This window comes from Agelaius phoeniceus, chromosome 1, assembly GCF_051311805.1.
Source record: "Agelaius phoeniceus isolate bAgePho1 chromosome 1, bAgePho1.hap1, whole genome shotgun sequence".
Taxonomy (NCBI): domain Eukaryota; kingdom Metazoa; phylum Chordata; class Aves; order Passeriformes; family Icteridae; genus Agelaius; species Agelaius phoeniceus.
The window spans coordinates 106188778-106208048 of record NC_135265.1 but is presented as its reverse complement, the minus strand read 5'-3'; the positions used below and the strand labels follow the sequence as shown (position 1 = coordinate 106208048).

Genomic DNA, 19271 nt, shown 5'->3' with positions numbered 1-19271 from the left:
AAAAGAGAAACCACTAAGCAAAGTTCGGCCTCTAGACAGAGAAAAAAAGCAAAGAGGAATTGATGGAGACCTGATGTCTTGCTGAGGAGAACAAAATGGTGATTCTGTCATCACAAATGGGAAAAACTATGGTAAGAAACTGATGGGTACATGCAGTCAAGAATGCTGTGTTCTGAATGAAAACTGAATGGGAAACAGAATTCAAAACATTAAAAAGGTACCAGCAAGTGTAGGTTTTGAAGTTACAACTGGATTTTGCTGAAAGATCAGAAGTTTATTTTATCTGTTCATGTTTTCTTCTTTCTTTTCATTGCAAGTGGAATACCTTCATTGTGATATAGTACATATAGTTCCAATTTTTAAAATCTTTGGTTTAGCTTTAAATAAGTTCTCATACTTATTTTAAAGCAATCTGGATTAGAGACAAAAGCTTTGCCAGCAGGCTACTTCAGATATGTCAGGATAAGATATATTTCTGGTTTTCTCTCTAATATATTACTATTGCTTTTAATGACATTTATCTTGCCATTATTGTTTCCTCATGTTTTGAGTTTGAGGAAGGTAAAACCTTTAATCTTTGAGGAACATCTCTGCCTGTGCTTACATTGCCCTACGGAATACTTCTGGAAGCTTGTCCAAGTATGATGAAGCATTTGAGACTGCACAGCCTATCATCCAGGACATAGAAACCAAAGAAATAAGCAGTCAACACTTGCTCTCAGGGAAGACTCTCTTGCTTGACCTCAGTCACTTCACTATCCTGCTCACAGTCCATATATTTTTGTCCTCATCTACGTGTAGCTATATTTATGAATTAGACAGTCTCAAGTCCATAATTTCAGATGATGCCAAGAGAGAGCAGTATGGTTTTCATAAATTACAGTGAGTACAGCTGTGTATGGTGCTTTTGTCTGGTGTGATTGAATGAGTCATGATGTAAACGTCAAATGATGGCTTGTGAGACTTCAGCCTGAAGTGTTTATGGAGTCTTTTGTGGATTGACATCTTCCTGAGCACAGTTCCTCTCCCTGCCATTTCTCTCACTCCCAGATCTTCTCAGCTCTGACTCCATGTTTACCTCTTGGCTGTAGCTCAAATTATACTGTGTTCCTCACACAGCTCTGACAACTCCCAGGTCCACATACAGCTAATCCCTGAAGGCCTGCCTTCCATTCACCACACGCTTTTATCCTTCTGGCCCTACAGCACTTCTCTTACTTTTATGTCTCCTACTCAAACTGCTCCAGAACTTTCCTAACTTCCTCCATGGCAAGCCCACTTAAATGGGAATGGATGACCCTGAGCATCCATCTAGCAGTGTGTAAAAATGTGGCCGTGAAAGAAGCAAAGGTGCTCTAAGTCATGAAAATTTAATCAGCATAATATGATAACCCAAATAGAATCCAAAAGATTGCACAAGCAACTGTTACAGAAGTAAAGTATAACATTTACTTCTGTAGATGTGTCAGTAAAAGCACCTCTCACTGAATTACTCCACGTTTTTGAACTAAATGTAGTGTACAAATACTTTGGAAGCCAGCTCCTTTTTCAGGGAAAAAAGTTGTAAAAATTTACAATCAAGCTGCAAGCAAGGAAGTTTTCCTAGAAATACCTGTCACAATATATGGTTTACAAAACTAGACAAAATTTATTTCAAGAATCACATGCATGTATGTGTATATTAATACATCTACAATAAAAACTATATGTATAAGAAGAAAAGTAAAAATGAACACTTAGAGAGTAGAATCTTTACCCATGATTTTTTTTTACATCTTCCTGAAAACTAAGAACTTTGATAGTGCTTGGGAGACTCAAACACATAACAATCTTACATCCTGTATTCCCTGAGATGATCAAGAAACAATTTATGGAAGTAATACACTTGCCTCAGACATAAGAATTTTGAATAGCTGATTATTTGTGTACCTTGAAAAGTGGTCTACAGTTTTGAATCTTAATTGATAAAACAGCATCAAGATGACTGGGTGACAGGTGCTCATTTTATGTAGAATCTTTTGTGCTGTAGAACAACTTCTGTTATGTTTTAGATCTCTACCTTAGAGAAGATTTTCTCCTGAGGACAACATTTAAGTGTCTGTTTATTTAAGTATTAAGTATAAATGTTTTCAGAGTGACTTCAGTGGGAACTGTAAATTTTGAAGTATTCTTAAAATGCTCTTCTAAGTGGAGCTGATCTGAACTATTTTTAAGTACTTTCCCAAGTACTTGAGAAAGTGGAATGGAAGTGCTGTATCTTGTCATAGGCAGAGATTCTTCAGACAAATTTCCTGCCTCAATCTGCCAGGAGAACATCCCAGGTCCATAATACAAAGGGGCTTTGCTAGTGTGTAGATTACCTAATTTCTTCAGATCACTCTCCACTTCTGTGAGCTTTTCTGTGTATCTTCTGTGGGATGTTTCCAGGCCACCTGTCACATTGTCCATTTTTTCTACAACTAGGGGAGAGAGAACAGTGTGTTATGAAAAGAAGAAAAGGGAAATTATAAAAAAAGACTAGTAAACAATAAAGCAAACAAAACCCCACACCATTATCACCAAACAGTAAAAAAAGAAAACATCTTAAAATCACCTTGCTTGCCATTATACACTGCTGTTGCTCTGTGAAATCTTGGAAAGATTAGCTCCTATTTGCTGGTGGACCCAGAATTCTTCTACTTCTTCAGTCTGCCAGCAGTCCCTAATGATTTTTTTTTGCCCATGAGAAATCTCTCTCCTGAATGAGGAAATCCCTCTTTGTGGGTTTTCCTCACAAACAAAGTAATTTTCTTTTAACAGTATTTCCATGCTTCCAGCACAGTGCTGTGTGGCAAAGGAAAACTGATTGCTAAAGGCTTAGATGTGTGAATGAAACTTCCTTTAATTTTGCTATGAGCCATTTCTCCTTAAAAAGAATTCTTTTTTTCCTTGTGCCTTTTCATCATTAAAAGTTGCCACCTGGATAGTAAACTTAGGACTGAGATAGTAATTACTAAATGTTTTGGGGGGTTTAAACATATTGATAATGGTACAGATCACTCAAAGCAGTCTTGAAATGGTTCTGCCTCATTAAGATTGAAAGGATGGTCATTCAGGAAGTGCATATTTATGACTGATGTGCCCTTTATTTTGTAATGCCAGAGTACTTTTATTGTCACTGAGACATTCAATTATTTGATGAAATTAATATGGGAATGGAAAAAGCAGAGCAACAAATAAACAGCCCGGGGTGGCAACCAGTGGCAAAAATGTGAAATTCTTGCAAGGCTAGGGGTAGCCTACAGATTTCACACTAGACTTTGTCTAACAGCCTTTTGCATTCACAACTAGGGATAGAAATTGCTTCTCATCATGAGATTATTTAGTCCTTTTGCTACACTGGGAGCAGAATGGGTCTGTAACAACCCTGGGAGAGGCTACACAAGTTATTGTGCCAGCTCCTTTTTTTCAAACAGAAGAAATAAAGTGTTTCCCATCTTTTGAGGTTCTGTAAACATGTGTGGGATAGGGGTACCTCTAACTCTTTCTGTCTGTGAAATGATCTGCAGCTAGAAAAGAGTCTCATAAAAATGTTGCTATGTAAAGGTTTGGGTTTTCACAAGAAGTGAAATTTAGGAATCTTTTGCTGCTCATGAGCAACCACACGAATCCCAGACCTTTAAAGTGTAGTCCATCTTGTGCTCCTTCTTTATTAACGTTTGCATCTGTTTTTCTGATTCTGGGTACCACAGTTACACTGGAGGCTTTTACTGCTTCCCCAAAACCAGCATGAGAAAAACAGACCAAGACTATCTGATGGAACATCACTGAGGAGTTACAACAGAGAAAAAGTCTCAGGGTCTTCAGAGAGACCATACACCCTTTGGTGAATTACCTGCCTGCTCCTTTCTAGGCTGCTAAAAAGCCAGTAAAAAAGAGACTCTACAGTCTGTGCAGAGTGTGGCTTTCTGTGTTTGAGATGATGACAGATTGCTTGCTAAACACCAGACCCAGACTACAATAAAGGCTTTGCTTTTTCAGAGGGACCGTTGCTCAATATCTTCAGCTTTAGAAAGCATTTTTCTCCCCATTATAGCACTAATTTTTCACTGGTTCTTCTGCCCATTAAAGTTGTCAAAATGCTATATGCCATTTTTCCTAAATGAAACCAGAGTTGATGCTCTGTTTGTCCTGCCCTGCTGTCTTCCAGGCTGGAGCCCAGATCAACAAAGGTCCTTCAGCTACTTCTGACACTCCACTGATGCATGTATACACCTATGCATCACATGCAGAGAGAGTGAGGACTTGGCTTTTCCTTCTGGCTCTAGGCAGCTCCTTGTTCAGTCTGTGGTGTTCTCCTTTGTCTAGAGAGAGTCACTGCCAGGGCATGGCTCACTCTGGGCACTTAGAGGGACCTTATGAAATCATCTGTATTTAAAAAGCAGGCCTAATTCAAGTGTTTCTGCTGAACCTGCGCCTTGACTAGCAATGTAACATTACCTATGGTTCTTGTTAATTCAGTTTTAGTGTAATATTGAACTGTTTCCCCAGTTATATAACACACTTGGAGTTGGAAAATGAATATATATTATCAGTAATTAAAAGAAAAATGTAATTTCTTCCTTTTGCTGTCCAAATGAATGCTAGTTTGTACTTCAGATCTGAAGTTTGTAAAATTAAACTATCATATAACAAGTATGTTTTCTCGGTTGAATGAAATCTAACTCTGGAAGCTTGAGTTAAAATTTAACCCTGAAGAGTCCAAAGCAAATGTAAACAAAACAGTAGTAATCCTATCAATAAGTAGTTGTCTGGCAGTTAAATGAGACTGAACCGAAGTAATTATACAACAGCATATGGTATTTTCATTGTTCAAAGTGAAAAAACCCCAAACCACTGAACTCCAGCTGCAGAAACAAACCTGCTGGTCTCTGCAAACCTGACTGCAGGGTTAGCTCAAGGGCTAAGCTGCCATCCCATAGATAAACCAATGCATGTATTTGCTTTATATTGGGGTAGGATCTTAGCCTCCATGGTCAAATAAATCATGGATTTGGGGAGCTTGATCCCCTGCCCAAACTCCTTCCCAAAGCAAGTTGTAGCTTATTTGCTTTTCTTGCTATTGCCCTGCAAGTAGAAGAGAAGAATTTGGGAGAGACTGAGTAGCGAGAGCCCAGTGTTGGGTTTTGTTGCTCTTGATGTCAAAAGAGGTTATATGGCTCATGTCCTGTTATTTGGAATGTCTTTCCTTCTCTGGTAGTAGCTCCCACCACCATCTCTGGGTGGAGCCTTCAGTGGTAGGTGAGCATGTGGAACACTCTCAGAAGTGGAAGTCAGCCTCTAGTGAGTGCCCCAGACTTGAACAACCACTTTCCACCTTCTCCAGAAAAAGGCAAACAGGCAGATCAGCTGTAATATCCCACACAAAAGGTCACTCTGCTGCTCCCAACAATCTGCCCGCTCTTAAAAAGGCAAAGCTGTGTATGTCTTAACTTGCTTTTGGTTAACTTCACCTTAATTCAGGTTTTAACTTTCACCTTAATTCTTTGGTTTGAATTCAGCTTGGTTTCTCTGCATTGTCATCTCAATTCCTGACAAAATCCCAGTGGAAAATGTGGTAAAGATCCTCTAAAGAAAGCCAAAATTTCAAGTAGTTGCTGACCAGAACAGTGAGGACTGTCTGCATCTAAGCCACTATGACAAAATGTGCCATTTCACCAGGATGTGTTGGCCCCAGGTAATGGCAGGCAAACTATGTCTGGGAGACAGATAAAAGAATCAGATGAAAGTCATGGTGGGCATTACTCAAGAAACTTAAAAACAAGGACTGACTAGAGAATAAAAACTACCAGAAATTCAAGCCACAAGCATTCCCTTACTGGAAAGAGCCACAGGAAGATCATTCATCCTCAATAGACTAATCTGACACCGGCTGGTGCCAGAAAAATTATAACTTTGTATTTTTAATTTAATTTAATAAAGTATGTGCAAAAAATTGCAGATTGCTTTATTAGTGTTTTAAACAACAATTTGTCTCCTCAAAGGAGAAGAATACTAAACTTGCCTCGTTATTCCTTCATGTTTTGTTTCCTTGTTATTCATTCATGTTTTGGTTTCAGGGTTCTCCAACATACTATATAATTTCTACCACTAGTTTGGAGGTTTGTTCTGTGTTGACTTTGCCTCCCATTGAGTTACTTTTTTGCTTGCCATATTTAATCCACTGATTAGTAGTTTTAACATTTTAAATCACAAAGGATATTTAAATGCGATGTAGGAAATGAACGTTTTAAAAGTAGTTTTGGGCTTTATAAACATAAGTGTGGGAGGCAAATGTAATGGAAACTTAGCTAAGAGACTGAAATAATCCCTGATGCCAGCAGAATTCCTTCTTCCAGTGTAATATTGCAGTAAAAAAGAGACCAAAAGCCAAATTCTGATACAGAGATGAGAGTTCAAGAACAATATACTTTTATTCTGAATTTTGTTCTTCCTTTAAGGCCTAATCCCTTCTCAACAATCAAAATTATTGCAGCAATTAATTTGAATATGTACTGTCAGCTGGGGTTTTATCTAACTTATGCTTATCTAACTTATGTTTTCTGCAAATTAGCATGTAGGTACGCTGAAGACAAAGCTCTGAAACTGCAGGTACAAAGGGCAGAATTAGTGTCTCACACAGGACCATTTGCTACTTGGTGTTACAGAAGGAATACTTGGATTCAACAAAACTTTTGTCTCTGCCTCTTTTCCTTGGCATTCAAATGTTGCAACCACCAAGCTGGTGAGCAATGGTCACCAAAATGTCTTAGGGTCTGCAAGCAAGATATGCATTATCCACCCTCCTACAATCCCTTTTCCATTTATTTTTTGAAGAGGGGATTCTTTTGTCCTTGTCCTGGATACCTGTGATTTGGTACAGCTATGAGAGAAAGACTCATCCCTGATGAGTGACTGCTCATTCAAAGAAGGAAGTTTAGAAATGAGTGAAGCAAAGTTTGGGCCTCAAGTAAAGAGCAAAGCCCGGGGAAAAGATGGTGCTAGCAGCCCCCATAGAGAAAGAAACTTGAAAACTAGATTGAAATGAGGAAGACAAAATCCTTCTCCCAAAGTCTGCTGGACAGTTTCCTTATTGATACTGCTTCCTCCACACATATAAATCATTTACCAAAGCAAGATAAAGATAAAGTAGTCTCTCCAACTTGATATGCTGCATCTGATGCTGAGTCTGAGGGCTCAGTCTTCTGGGAAGCCCCAGAAATGATAGTTTTATGTAAAACTCTTGAGGGAAATTCTGCTAAATTCCAGTCATTTAGTGGCTGGGTTAAGTTGGGAAAGACCCCATTCTCATCTGATGTAAGCAGATTTTGCAGATTTATATCTGCAAAAGGCCTCCCCTAATCCATTTGACCAAATCATCTTAGATCAAGAATAAATTTTTGAATCCTGGAAGGCTTTTTGTCCCTCAAAATCTGACTTCCAGAGACCAGTTACTTCAGGAGATGTATCCACATAGATGTACTGCATTTTTTTTACATTTGATGTTAATTTGCCACCTTCTGTCTGGTTTATCATGAAACAAGATTACCTAAGTCTCTCTATCTGTTCCTCACATTCTCTCTTTTCCCTGGACAAATCTTCGCTCTAAACAAAACAGATTTATTTTTCTCCCACTCAAACTGTGCCAAATCCTCTTAAATAATTATTTATCCTTTCTATTTCTACAATTTCCTTTTCTTTCCCTGGCAAAGGACCAGAGGTGATGTCAGCTCTGCTATGAGTGCAGCTGTTGGCAGCACAGGACACACTGCATGCTAATCACATGAATATTTACTCAGCTCCTTAGAGGGGTTTTGAAGCTACTCTCAGAGCCATACTCAGACAGGTAGTTTAGAACTAGCTTGGTTTTCTCTGCAACAAGCTGTGATGCCCTGTTACAATGCTCACAATGATGTTGTTCACTTTCCTTTTCATGCCAGAAATCGATATCTTATTTATTTAACTTATTATAGATGTAACTGCACAATAAGCAAGTATTTACATCAAAACATTTTTTAAATGCCTAAGTGGCTACAGTTAATTTGTGATAAGGATTTATAGGAGTTTTAAGCCATGTTTCCCAATGTGCCCAACCAATGACTTGCACAAATGAAATTCTCTCCATTACTGGGTTGCTCAACTACCAGAATCTTTGAAATTACAGTTAAAAGGATCTAAGTGTCTTAGTTCATCACAATTATTGTGGATGGTCAATACACTGGTACCTCCTGGTTTAATTTTTCTTCTTCTAGATATTTCAAAGTAATATTGATACTACATTTTGTTCCTGTGATAAATATTATATTAGTAAGATATTCCTGGCTGCTGCACATGTTACACAGCTTTGTGTCTTCCAGTACTCCTTCTTGGTGGAGGAATGATCATTTTGTTTCAACTTCCCTTTCAAATGTCTAGTCTGGTTTCAAAATTTCATAGTTATTTGAAAGTGAAATTCTAAGGTTGTAGTTTGTTGTTATGTACATACAAAAAGCCAACATTGCCCAAGTACTGACATTTAGGCTAAAATGTGACAAATTGCCTGGCTAGCTAATAAGTGACAATGTATTTGGATGCTTGCCTGAAAGTGAAATGTTGGTCTCAATGCATACATACATACCTTTGTATCCCAGAATGGCTACTGTGATTGTTAACAGGGCACATAAAATGTATAATAAGATGATGGAGAACTTCAGTGCCCAGTTATTTTTACACTTGGTACATTGGCTCCCCTCCTGAATACCTGCAACAGAAAATTTAAAGAAATTTAAAACAATGGCAAAGAACACATTGCTGGATTTGTCTCCCCATCTCCTTTCCTCTGTTTTCTAAAGTGGAAATTATTTATCTCAGCAGGTGATGTTTACATATGGGGTGCCTATTTGCCTGTGCTGCCAGGATAAAAATTCACAGTGGTTAGAACATCTGCTCAGTGAAACAATCACTTTGGGATTTTAGCATGTGTAAGAGAAGTAGGTTCTGCTTCACTGGACAACCTCTGGCTCTCCAGAGAGGTGGCTATTTTCTGATTGTGCTAACAAGATTCTGGTGAGTTTTGGAAATTAAACCTTTATTAGCATCTCCTCTGTCAGGCATCACACCGCAGCAGCTCTTTCTTAGCATTTGATATCCCTATGGGGGCAATAGGACACAACAAATGTTCTGGCAGAAAAAAACCCACAGGAAAAGAAGAGCATTGTGAAAATCTGGTAGGAGTAGTTCTGCTTTGTAACAAGCACCACAGAAAGTTACCGTGCAAACACTTTCTTTCCACAATGAGACTTTTTGCATATTTTTGAGGGGTTTTGGAGAACACTATTTCCACAGAAAAGAAGGGATGCATTACTGATACAGTGATCTGTTCATCCACAGAAAAAGTTCTGGTGAATTTCTCTTTGTGGGCAAGCTTAAGAAAAATGGCCTCAAATTGATGAAAGAAACCAGAGCTTTACTATTCTATATTTAAACTTTTTTCCAGAACAGCTTGATATCTTTGAGTCTATTATGGAAGCAATTTTCCTATTTTTCTCTTTTGTGCTCCTTGGGAATAGCTCAAGAGTGTTGGGAGCATGGGTTATTAATCAGAAGCACAAATGTGTAAAAACCTGAAAACTGGAGCAATGTGCTGGAAGAAACAGACGGGATTTATCCATCTTTCCAAGGTGCGCTAAGCAGGCCAGGATTAACCTAAATTTCTGTGTCTGTCAGAAAATGCATTTCTTTGATATTTCACTCTATTTGTGTACTATTAGGGGAGTCCCACAGGAAAGCTTTAAGCTCTAATAAATTCTATGTACCAGATTACTTAACTAATCAAAACTTGCTCTGTAGCTTTTTATGAATAACTTATATTTCCCCCGAGGCCTAACACACAGATGATTTTACTTTTCCAAACTTATTACCTTCTGCAGAGTGTTTTTCTATTTTTCATTTTTTTTTTAAGAGAAAAGCACAGGCCACTTCCCCTGGGTTCAAGAAGGATGGGTGACCAACATAATGAATTAAGTCAACTGCATTTCTCTCTCCAATGACATTTCCAATGGCTTCCTTTAAACCTAAGGTACTTGAAGAAGGAAGGATTACCATATTGGAGCAATGGAGGGAGAGGATTTATACAGTTTATTTGACAAGATATTTTCTTCAATCCTCTCTGCACATATACTCACTGTGGGTAAGGCAGAAATGCATCTTTTTCAGGTCTTTTCCACATTACATCATCACATGTTTTTTCTAAACTTTTCAGGTGTGACATCACATTCTGTTGCCATGTGATGAAAGTGATGTCATAGATTTGGGTTCCTTGTGGTTTAGGCATAAGACCAGCTGGGAACATGTGGTTCTTTTTTCAAGAATATTATGGGAAAATGAGACAAAGGCTTATAAGCATAAACTCAAGAACAGAAATTCCAGAGGGTAGAGGCTTCTCTTCTGCCCGTGGGGTGGGAAGGGAGGGAGCTGGCACAGAGACAGGCAGCTCCATAGCCCATTTATTGGTGACTTGGATTTGGAAGGGTGGTAACTCCTGTGCCACAAAAGAAAAGGTGAAGAGTCCATAATTCAGTAGTCAGGTTTGCTTGTGGATCCTGATGCATGGGCTGACTTGCTTTTTTGGTCTCAAGGAGTTTGCTGGTGAGGAAGCTCTAACTGCTGAAAAAGCAGGAAAGGGAAGGTGCAGTTTTCTAAAGGTTTGCAATAGGTATTTAGAGACTGAAATGATCTCACAGTGGGAACTTGGTGGTGTCTGGAGTACCATAATGCTGGCCTTAGCTAGTATTAATGGGGTCATTGAGCCCCTGTGCCCTAAATGCAAGGCTCCTTCTCATGGAAGTGTTTACAATTCCAATTTGGTTGTCTTTAAAAGTTCCACATATCCAAAAACAAATTTGGGGCAAAACTCACGTCACATTCACTTTCTAAATACACAGACAAACAGAAAGCTTGATCCTTCTTATTTTAATGTTAATTGAAACAGGCCTAGATCCTAATCTGGGAAAAATGATGGACTGCAGAGGTACAAAACACAGAGAAAGGCAGAAGTAAAAACAAAGCCTTTGGCAGCAATTGCACAATGAAAAGTTTCACTTGATAAGTGTCTCACAGTCAGATTACTCATTTTATGACATGACCTGCTTTCTGTCACTGTACTCCGGCTTCCTGGGTAGTGTAACGAGCTGAAACTTCACCGATGCCACTGAGTGCATTGCAGTTCAGCATCAAGCATCATGTATGTTCCAGCACTTCACAGGGATCCAGTTTCACTTGTCTCAACCCTCTGTACCTCTGGTTCAATAAAACAGCACTTCAGCTTTTCAGAACTTTTCGTTTCTGTGTATTTCAAACTGACACCAGAACAGCACCCCAACAAAAGCCAGACCTCTCCATCCTTTTACAGCCCAGCGCGGTTGGTATCAATAACACAGGCACATCCTACTAAAACAATCATACAGGCTGGAGTGATTCCATTAACTAACTGGCCTGGAACTGTGTACTGCATTCCTTACTGGGGCTTTCTGCCTGTCAGCCTAAAACTACTTCTGATTGCCAATGAACCCCTGCTACCCTCATCTAACATGACCCGAGTCCAGGGCTGGAGTGAAAAGCCAGGGAGCTCTAACAGACTCCTTTGTTTTCTTTTACCTGGGATACAGTAAAGTCTTTCAGAACAATCATATTTGCTCTTTATTACAAACATGTAGTGCTTAACTCTGCTTTCTAGTTTACTAAACATATAAAGACTACTACAAAAATACCAAAGATACAGGTACTCTTCCTGATTTGGAAGAGTCATTCTGATATCTTTCTGAGCAATTAAATACATCAGGCTATATGCAAAAGCCATGAATGCAACCTTCTCTGTGTAAGGATGAACTCCAGTATAATCAGAGCTCCCCAAATTCCCAAGCACACACCCTGACTTCAGCTTGCCCTGTTATTCATCCCCACTACCTCACTTAAGGATCATGCCCAAATAAGATTGTTCTGATATAGGAGATGTATTTAGTTCATGTTGTGAGGACACATTTTTATTCAAAGGTGGTTCTCAAAAGATGTGATAGCCAAAATATTAAGCAACAACAAATGTGAGTCAATTAAAAATGCTTACTGTGATTACACAAAACCCAGCAGGCTGGCATGAAATCATTCAGGTTTACCACAAAAGCTGTGAGTTGATCTTTGAAGGAGCCCATGCTCGGGCTTTAATTTGGCAGAACTCCCCCAGTTTTATCCACGAGACTGCTTGCTGTTATGACTGACATAAAATGCAGAATTCTTCCAGGAGATGTATCACATTTCATCTAGGAAGCTGCAGACTATATGGAAAGGGAAGGACCCTACATACACATCCCATTGACAGAACAAATGTAAAACCTGCAAAAGGGCGTTCTCAGCTGAAGTCAGCTCTTCTCCATTTGTTAACGATGCTCCCAGTGCAGCACACTCCTGTCTGTGTCCTGTACACGTGTTTTCAATGCTGCTCTGCTCCCAGACATTGGCCACTGCCTTCCAAACCCAGGGAGCTGGGGTCACTTCCGCATGACGTGCATTTCTCACTGCTGATTTGATCAATGTTTAATAAATATCAGATGGGACACAACGTGCCTCGTTTCACTGGACATATGCCTTTTTCCATTCCTTTCCCTGACTTATTTTAATAAGAGCTCTGGTTTTTCTGCCTCACTGTTGGGAAGACATCTGGCCAAACAGAGAGCAACCTAGTACAAAGAGATCCTGCTGGCTCACATGCTTTGGGGACCCCCTTCTCTGCAAACCAAAATGCTCACAAAAAAATATGCAAGTGAGACATCCCCCTGTTACCAGGCTTTGTAGTATTTGTTTTTATAGCATTGCATTCCAGTGACTGAAGACTTTGTTCTCATGCAGGGGGTATACATCTGCAGATTCCTTTTGGGCTCCAAGAAGAGGTTTTGCTGAAGGAGGACCCGGGTTTTTTTTGTTTGGGGGGGTTTTTGTTGTTGTTGTTATTTTCTTCCATGGTTTTAATGGGAGACTAAATAGCTTTGCTCTTTATAACCACCTTACAAAATGCCTGACTCCTCAAGTGTATTACACTTCAGGAACACATCTTTGAATAAGACATGCACACTTTTTTTTTTCTCCTGAATAATTCTTTTACAAGTGTTTGCCTCTCTGTTCTTTTCTTGGCTCTGGCTGCAAGATCATAGGTGGCCTCATAATATTTCTGCTGGCAAATCAATTTTGACAAAGATTGCAAGGTTTCCTTCATAACCCTGACAAGAAATAAGAATAATAATGATAAGATAAAGAAAGTAGTGCAGGAAATGAAAATACATTAGTTTGGAGGGGGTTTCCCCAGTGTGATTCACTGAAAAGAGATAACACCCCTTGAATTTCAAAAGGAAGACTGCAAGCCTACTTTGCAGCCTTCAAATGATTGTTTTCTCAAAGTTAATATTTTCAAAACAGCAGTGGATCTAATATCTATATTTAAAGGGACTTGAGCAAACTATATACATCTGATTCAGGCCTCCTCCCCATGGCAGGGAGGCAGAAACTGCATGATCTTTGGATTCCCTTCCAACATGAACCATTCTGTGATTCAGTGTGTAATTAGGATTTAAATACTGAGAGGTAATTAACTTTGCAGAGTTGCAACAAGCTCCCAGTGGTGTCTATCTCACTAGCAAAAGTAGGTGATCCCATGAGGAATCCATCTCTAGGTTTAAATATCTAAATGTTTTGAAAAACCTGGTTTAAAGTGCTTAAATTCAGGCACCCAAGTGTAAAACAGTAGGTGTTTACTAATATGCATGACTAGCAATTATGAAAGTAAGTTTGTCTCACAGGACAGAGAGGATTTTAAGTTCAGGCATATAAGTGTTTTCATATATACATATACACAAACACATTTATATTCAAATATATGGGAAAATATGTGTGTGTGTATTTTTTTTTTACAGAGAAGCTTTGGTAACGACAAAACCCCACCATATTATATCTGCACACTAAGAAAAAGCAGGCAACAGCATCTTTGACAATAACTTTGTATAGGTTTGAGATTACTGGATCCAGCCAGCCACAAAATTCACAGTGAGATTTTTGTCTTCTCTTTTGTATTGTGTCACAGGTTATTAACCTACCTCTCACAAAAACAATTCCCATGATCCTTCAGGAATGGTTTTGTTGCAGTGAACAAAACTGATGATTTGATAGTTCCATATGCTGGCCTACTTCAGAAAGCAATTGTTCTTTATAATGGCAAAAATTGAAACTGCTTCATGCCTTTTAAAATTATTGCTTTGAGATAAAACTAATTTTTTCAGTTTAGAGTCTATTCTCACACTGTAAAAGCTATAATTTGAGCTACATGTAAATAGATGCCCTACATATTTCCTAGCTAATACATAAAGGTCCACACCTCCTCCCGTTCCACAGTTTTGGCAAGCCCTGTCTCCACAATGGCAATGGTCCTGCTCACCCAGTGCTGGCTTGTGGGCAGGTGGATTGCAACAGCCTGCTTAACTTAATCATCAGATTTTTACAATGCCATTGGAAAAAATATTTAGCACAAACATGCTGTCATTTGTTCCGGAATTTGCAAGTTTTGCTTCTGGTTTTGTAATCAAATAGGGATAAATGCAAGCATGCTTCCTTTGAAAAAGTTTCTGGTTATTTATTAGGAAGCAATTTGGGCAGCTAAACTTGAAATCTAAGCAGTGGGTATGTACCCACCTAACTCGTGCCAGTTTTCCTATGCCAGATGGAAAATTATGAAGCATGGCAGCAAGACACAGGCTGAAACAGCCACTCTAGATTTCAAGTAAACACTGCAAGACACAGAGCTTCTTTCTTCCAAAATTAATAAATAAATTGACCCAACCCAAACCACTCCATCTCCACAGGTTTCTACAGTGTTCAGCATAATCTGATTGCCCAGCTACACAGCTGGCAGCTGTGCCAATAACCTCTGGAGAGAAGAAAACACACCTCAAAAGCCCAGTCTGAGAATTTGTGCCTTGCGAGGCTGTACAACCTCTGCCAGGGCCAGTGGTACCAGTTCCTGTGATTTTATCCTGAGCTTCACATTCGAGATTTCCTATTCTCCTGGTGCCCCTTTCTTTCCATGTACAAGGTTGGGGCAATCCCCGGTATCAGTATAGGCTGTGGCATCAACAGATCAAGAGCAGCACTGCCAAGAAGGACTTGGGGATGCTGGTGTACAAAAGCTGGACATGGGTTGGCAATGTGCTCTTGCAGCCCAGAAAGCCAAACACATCCTGGGCTGTGTCAAAAGCAGTGTGGCCAGCAGTGGAGGGAGGCAATCTGCCCCTCTATTCTGCTCTGTGAGACCCCACCTGTGTACAGTTCTGGGGTCCCCAGCACAGGAAAGACATGGACCTGCTGGAGTGGGTCCAGGGGAGGAACATGATGATCAGAAGGACTGGAGCATCTCTTCTATAAAGACAGGATGACAGAGTTGGGACTGTTCAACCTGGAGAAGAGGAGGCTTCAAAGGAATTTTATTGTGGCCTTTCAGTACTTAAAGGGGGCTGCTAAGAAAGATGAGGACAAACTTTTTAGCAGGCCTCTTGTCCTAACAAGAGGAAATGGCTTTAAACCAAAAGAAGGTAGATTCAGATTAAATAAAACAAAGACTTTTTTACAATGAGTGTGGTGAAACAGGAACAGGTTGCTCAGAGAGGTGGGAGATATCCCATCCCTGGTAACATTCAAGGTCAGGGTGAGCAGGGCTCTGAGCAAACTGATCTTGAGGAACATGTCCTTGATCACTGCAGAGCATTTGGACTAGAGGACTAACTTTAAGGGTCCCTTGCAACCCAAACTGTTCTACAATTCTTGCAGATATGTGGGACTTTCAGCTTGCATTCTAGGAGAACAGATTCCCAGACTCCTAAAAAATAGAAATGGGGAGGAGTTGTTCATTAATGCTTAAGAGAACTGAAGACTCCACCAGGACTTTCACAATCCCACCTCTGCAGAGCAACTCTCAACACTGAGGGAGCAATGCTGGGGCTGGCAGGGCTCACCCTGTCCCTGCATCCCCTGAAGTGGAAGGGGGGCATTTTGTCCCAAAAGCCCAGGGTATTTCAGTAAACATGAGGGATTTCCTTCCCTGGGACACTTTGGGAAAACCCAGCCCTTAATGATCTGCACACTGCAGCCCAAAGCTCTGCACAAAGGGGCCATCAAGCAAATTCTCCTCCACACACCAGATTGAGCCTGTTGGAGGCAGCGGCCACTTCCCATAAATCAGAATCCCACATCTGACATAATAAAGAGTCTCAGAGGGCCAACACTATTATCTCTGGAAAGCTTTCAGCCTAAGAAATACTTTATTCTATGTAATGTACACAAACCCTTTCATTAAAGGAGGGGAGAACCCTCATTTTCAGCCTGACCATCATCTCTCACTTATTTATATAACCCAGGCAGCATTTTCTCTCTGGCTTTGTTCTTCTTTGCAGCAGTCCAGAGAATCACAATGAATTGTCAGAAATCCTAATTATACACTTCAACAACCACCACCATTTAATTATATAGTATTACCAAACAATGTCCTACTGTGATTAAACACTAAATATTTTAATTGAAAGGATACAAAAAGCCCAACCACAACACAGGGTAAGCAAAGACTGCTGCATATCCGAACTGTATGTTAGGCAAATATTACAAACAGAGCTGAAGAACCAGTGTGGTAAATTTTATGAAAAATCATGGATTTGCACTAGCTTAAGGTCCAGCCATAACAATGTGGTAAGAATATCACACCAGCAGAGGGTCCAGCATCCCACAGGCTATTAGATTTAAAGACAAACTCAAACCAGAACAAACCTCAGAAAGTGCTGGTGCTTTTTAATAACTGTCTGGAATAAGAGAGATGTGTCTGTCCTCAGTTACTGAAAATCAAGTAATGGATCACTCAGTGCATGTCTCTGGAACTAAACCCAAAAATCTAATTAGGCTGTTCAAAAGATGAGAGAAAAACTAGAACAGTTAAAGGAAGATAGAAATTATGTATGAATTAAAGACCTGTTCAATGACAGGCAAGACAGCCATGATACATGACAATAAAGAGCCTCTCTCAAACTCTGTCTCAATACAGAAGAATTTAGACTGACTTGCAAGAAGAAATATAGCCAGATTTTTGGTTTGTGAAACAGTTTCCTAAGACAACCTGAAGATATTCCATTCAATGATTTAGATAAAACCAGAGGTAACAAAGCATTAGCAAAGTCAAGGAAGGGATCTGTGCCTCAGAGTTGTGCCAGATGGCAAAATAATGCCATTTTTGTAAAAGTCCGGGCCTTCCATTCTGAAATAAATATGCTTCCTAATGAAACATAGATCCTAATTAAGATTATATAATTTGATGACTAATGTAACTGATTTTTCACCTTAATTCAATTTACATTTGACTGAAAAGATGAAAAGAGGTAACATATAATATACACCCAAAGTGTGTATTTTCCCTAAGATTCTCTAATTTTATAACACAGTATTTAGGTGTTAGTGACCCTAGTAATGGTGCTAAATGGTAGGCAGAAAAAGTGGTTAACTCCATGCTTTGTGGCTTTTGACACATTTCTTGAAGAGGGCAACATGATCCCCTCCATGGCTGTGAGTGTGGTAGGTGCCAAAACCACAGCAGTGGTTTTGTGCTGCAGGGCCACTCAGCAAGGACATGATGAAGCCATCCAGGGCACAGATGCAAAGATGATGCTCTTCACAGAAAGCTTTCACCTGTTCTTTTACCAGTTCTGCAACTTTTGAATTTAAGGGCAACGCTAAAAACATTGGATCACTGTTTTAAAGAACAAGAAACAATGGGAACTCCAGCCATGCACAACAAAGCAACATTTCTGTATCCACTGATGTTGCCACAAAAGCTATTCCATTTAACTACAGAAATTAAATTTTTTATGTGCCTTCACAAGTTAAGTGGAAGTATTTGGCAGCCATCTGTTCCATGTAAGTTTCTGTGCACACATGCACCCCTGACATGGCTGAGGCAGGTCATTCATTTAAGAGCATTGTAAAATACCATGTGTTACAGCAAAGTGTGCTTTTAAACTCTTGTAGCTCATATGAATCTAAACCAATTTTCACTCAGTAGTCAGAAGTACAACCAGCATGCCCTCCTCATCAGGATTTTTTCTCTCATCTACTACACGGTGGAACTGAACAAAATAGAGTTTCAACCATATTTAATAGCATAAAAACCATATTTATGGGTTTTTTTTTTTGTTAGGGAAAAATACAGAGATACTTGATGAGGTTTTCAGCAGGAAAAAATTGTTGCCTGAGACTGAACAAGTATACCCAGAAAATCAAACCTGCAGATATATCTGCAACTACAGGTTTTGTTATGTTCCAGCTGAAATGCTGCAATAAATGCTGACATTAACAGAATTGAAAAAAATTAACCAAGATTTGATGCCTCAAATTAATATATATACCTTTATACACTCTTCTGGATTTAGTGGTAATGGTCCTGTTGCCTTCATTAAGGACCATTCTAATATAAAAAATCACGTCTTTTCCAAATGAAAAGTCTCTCTGAGGACATTATTTGGAATTTAAAAGATTCATGTGCATGAAAAAAGAAGAGGTAAAGGTGTTTCTATCCATGCTGGGTACTTAGCAGTTACATAGACCTGTTATTTGGAAGGTAACCCCAATAATGAAGAGGGCCACAAGGAAGAATGTAGGACCTCAAAAAAAAGTGAGTTCAGAAAACAGTAGGTATAAAGAAGACTGCTCTACTCTTTTAATTATGCAAATTGCCACTTCTGATTAGCCTTTTCCCTGTGACATCAAGAATGCTTGGCTGAGATACCAACACTGAGCTGAGAAGAAAGGATCCCCATAGGCACTGCACTGAACGTAGCTCATGGTCACAAATCCACTGGCTGTAAATTCATTCCCAATCTCCTGAGGCTACATGCTCAACTACAGGAGAGAAATTATGTCAAGGTATAAGCACTGCTCCTCTGGAAGTGTGCTGCCTTACTCCCCTCAGCTGAATTGAGACTCTGCATTAAATCACCTCCAAAGCAGAGGAGCTGTCAGGGCCTGGATTTATTTTCCACCTCACTGCCCTTCTAAAACCACTTTCTAAAGGTAGGGCTTTTTCTACAGAAATATTGCAGGCTTGATGGCAGACACAATAAATCTTATTTCCACCCTCCAATATAACCAACCTCCCCCTCTGCCTCCTTTTCCAGAATTTTATCTTTTCAAAGTGGAACTTTTCC

At 39.5% G+C, this 19271-nt stretch overlaps 1 protein-coding gene and 1 long non-coding RNA gene across 13 annotated transcripts in view; one reads left to right on the top strand and one right to left on the bottom strand.

The window, feature by feature from the left end:
* The window catches only part of LOC129126010 (uncharacterized), a 39271-nt gene extending 27941 nt beyond the window's left edge, over positions 1–11330 (top strand). For 10 of the 12 annotated variants that reach the window (XR_013183913.1, XR_013183899.1, XR_013183898.1 and 7 more), the window contains one exon: positions 1–11330. This is a non-coding gene — a long non-coding RNA (uncharacterized LOC129126010). The other 2 variants (XR_013183929.1, XR_013183934.1) reach the window with 2 other exon arrangements.
* COLEC12 (collectin subfamily member 12) overlaps positions 1–19271 on the bottom strand; it is a 98196-nt gene that overhangs the window by 11851 nt on the left and 67074 nt on the right. The window contains exons 3-4 of the mRNA XM_054641709.2: positions 8636–8758; positions 2361–2459 (exon numbers count right to left, since the gene is read on the bottom strand). Of these exons, the coding sequence (XP_054497684.2) occupies positions 2361–2459; positions 8636–8758 (222 nt within the window). The remainder of the gene's footprint in view (positions 1–2360; positions 2460–8635; positions 8759–19271) is intronic.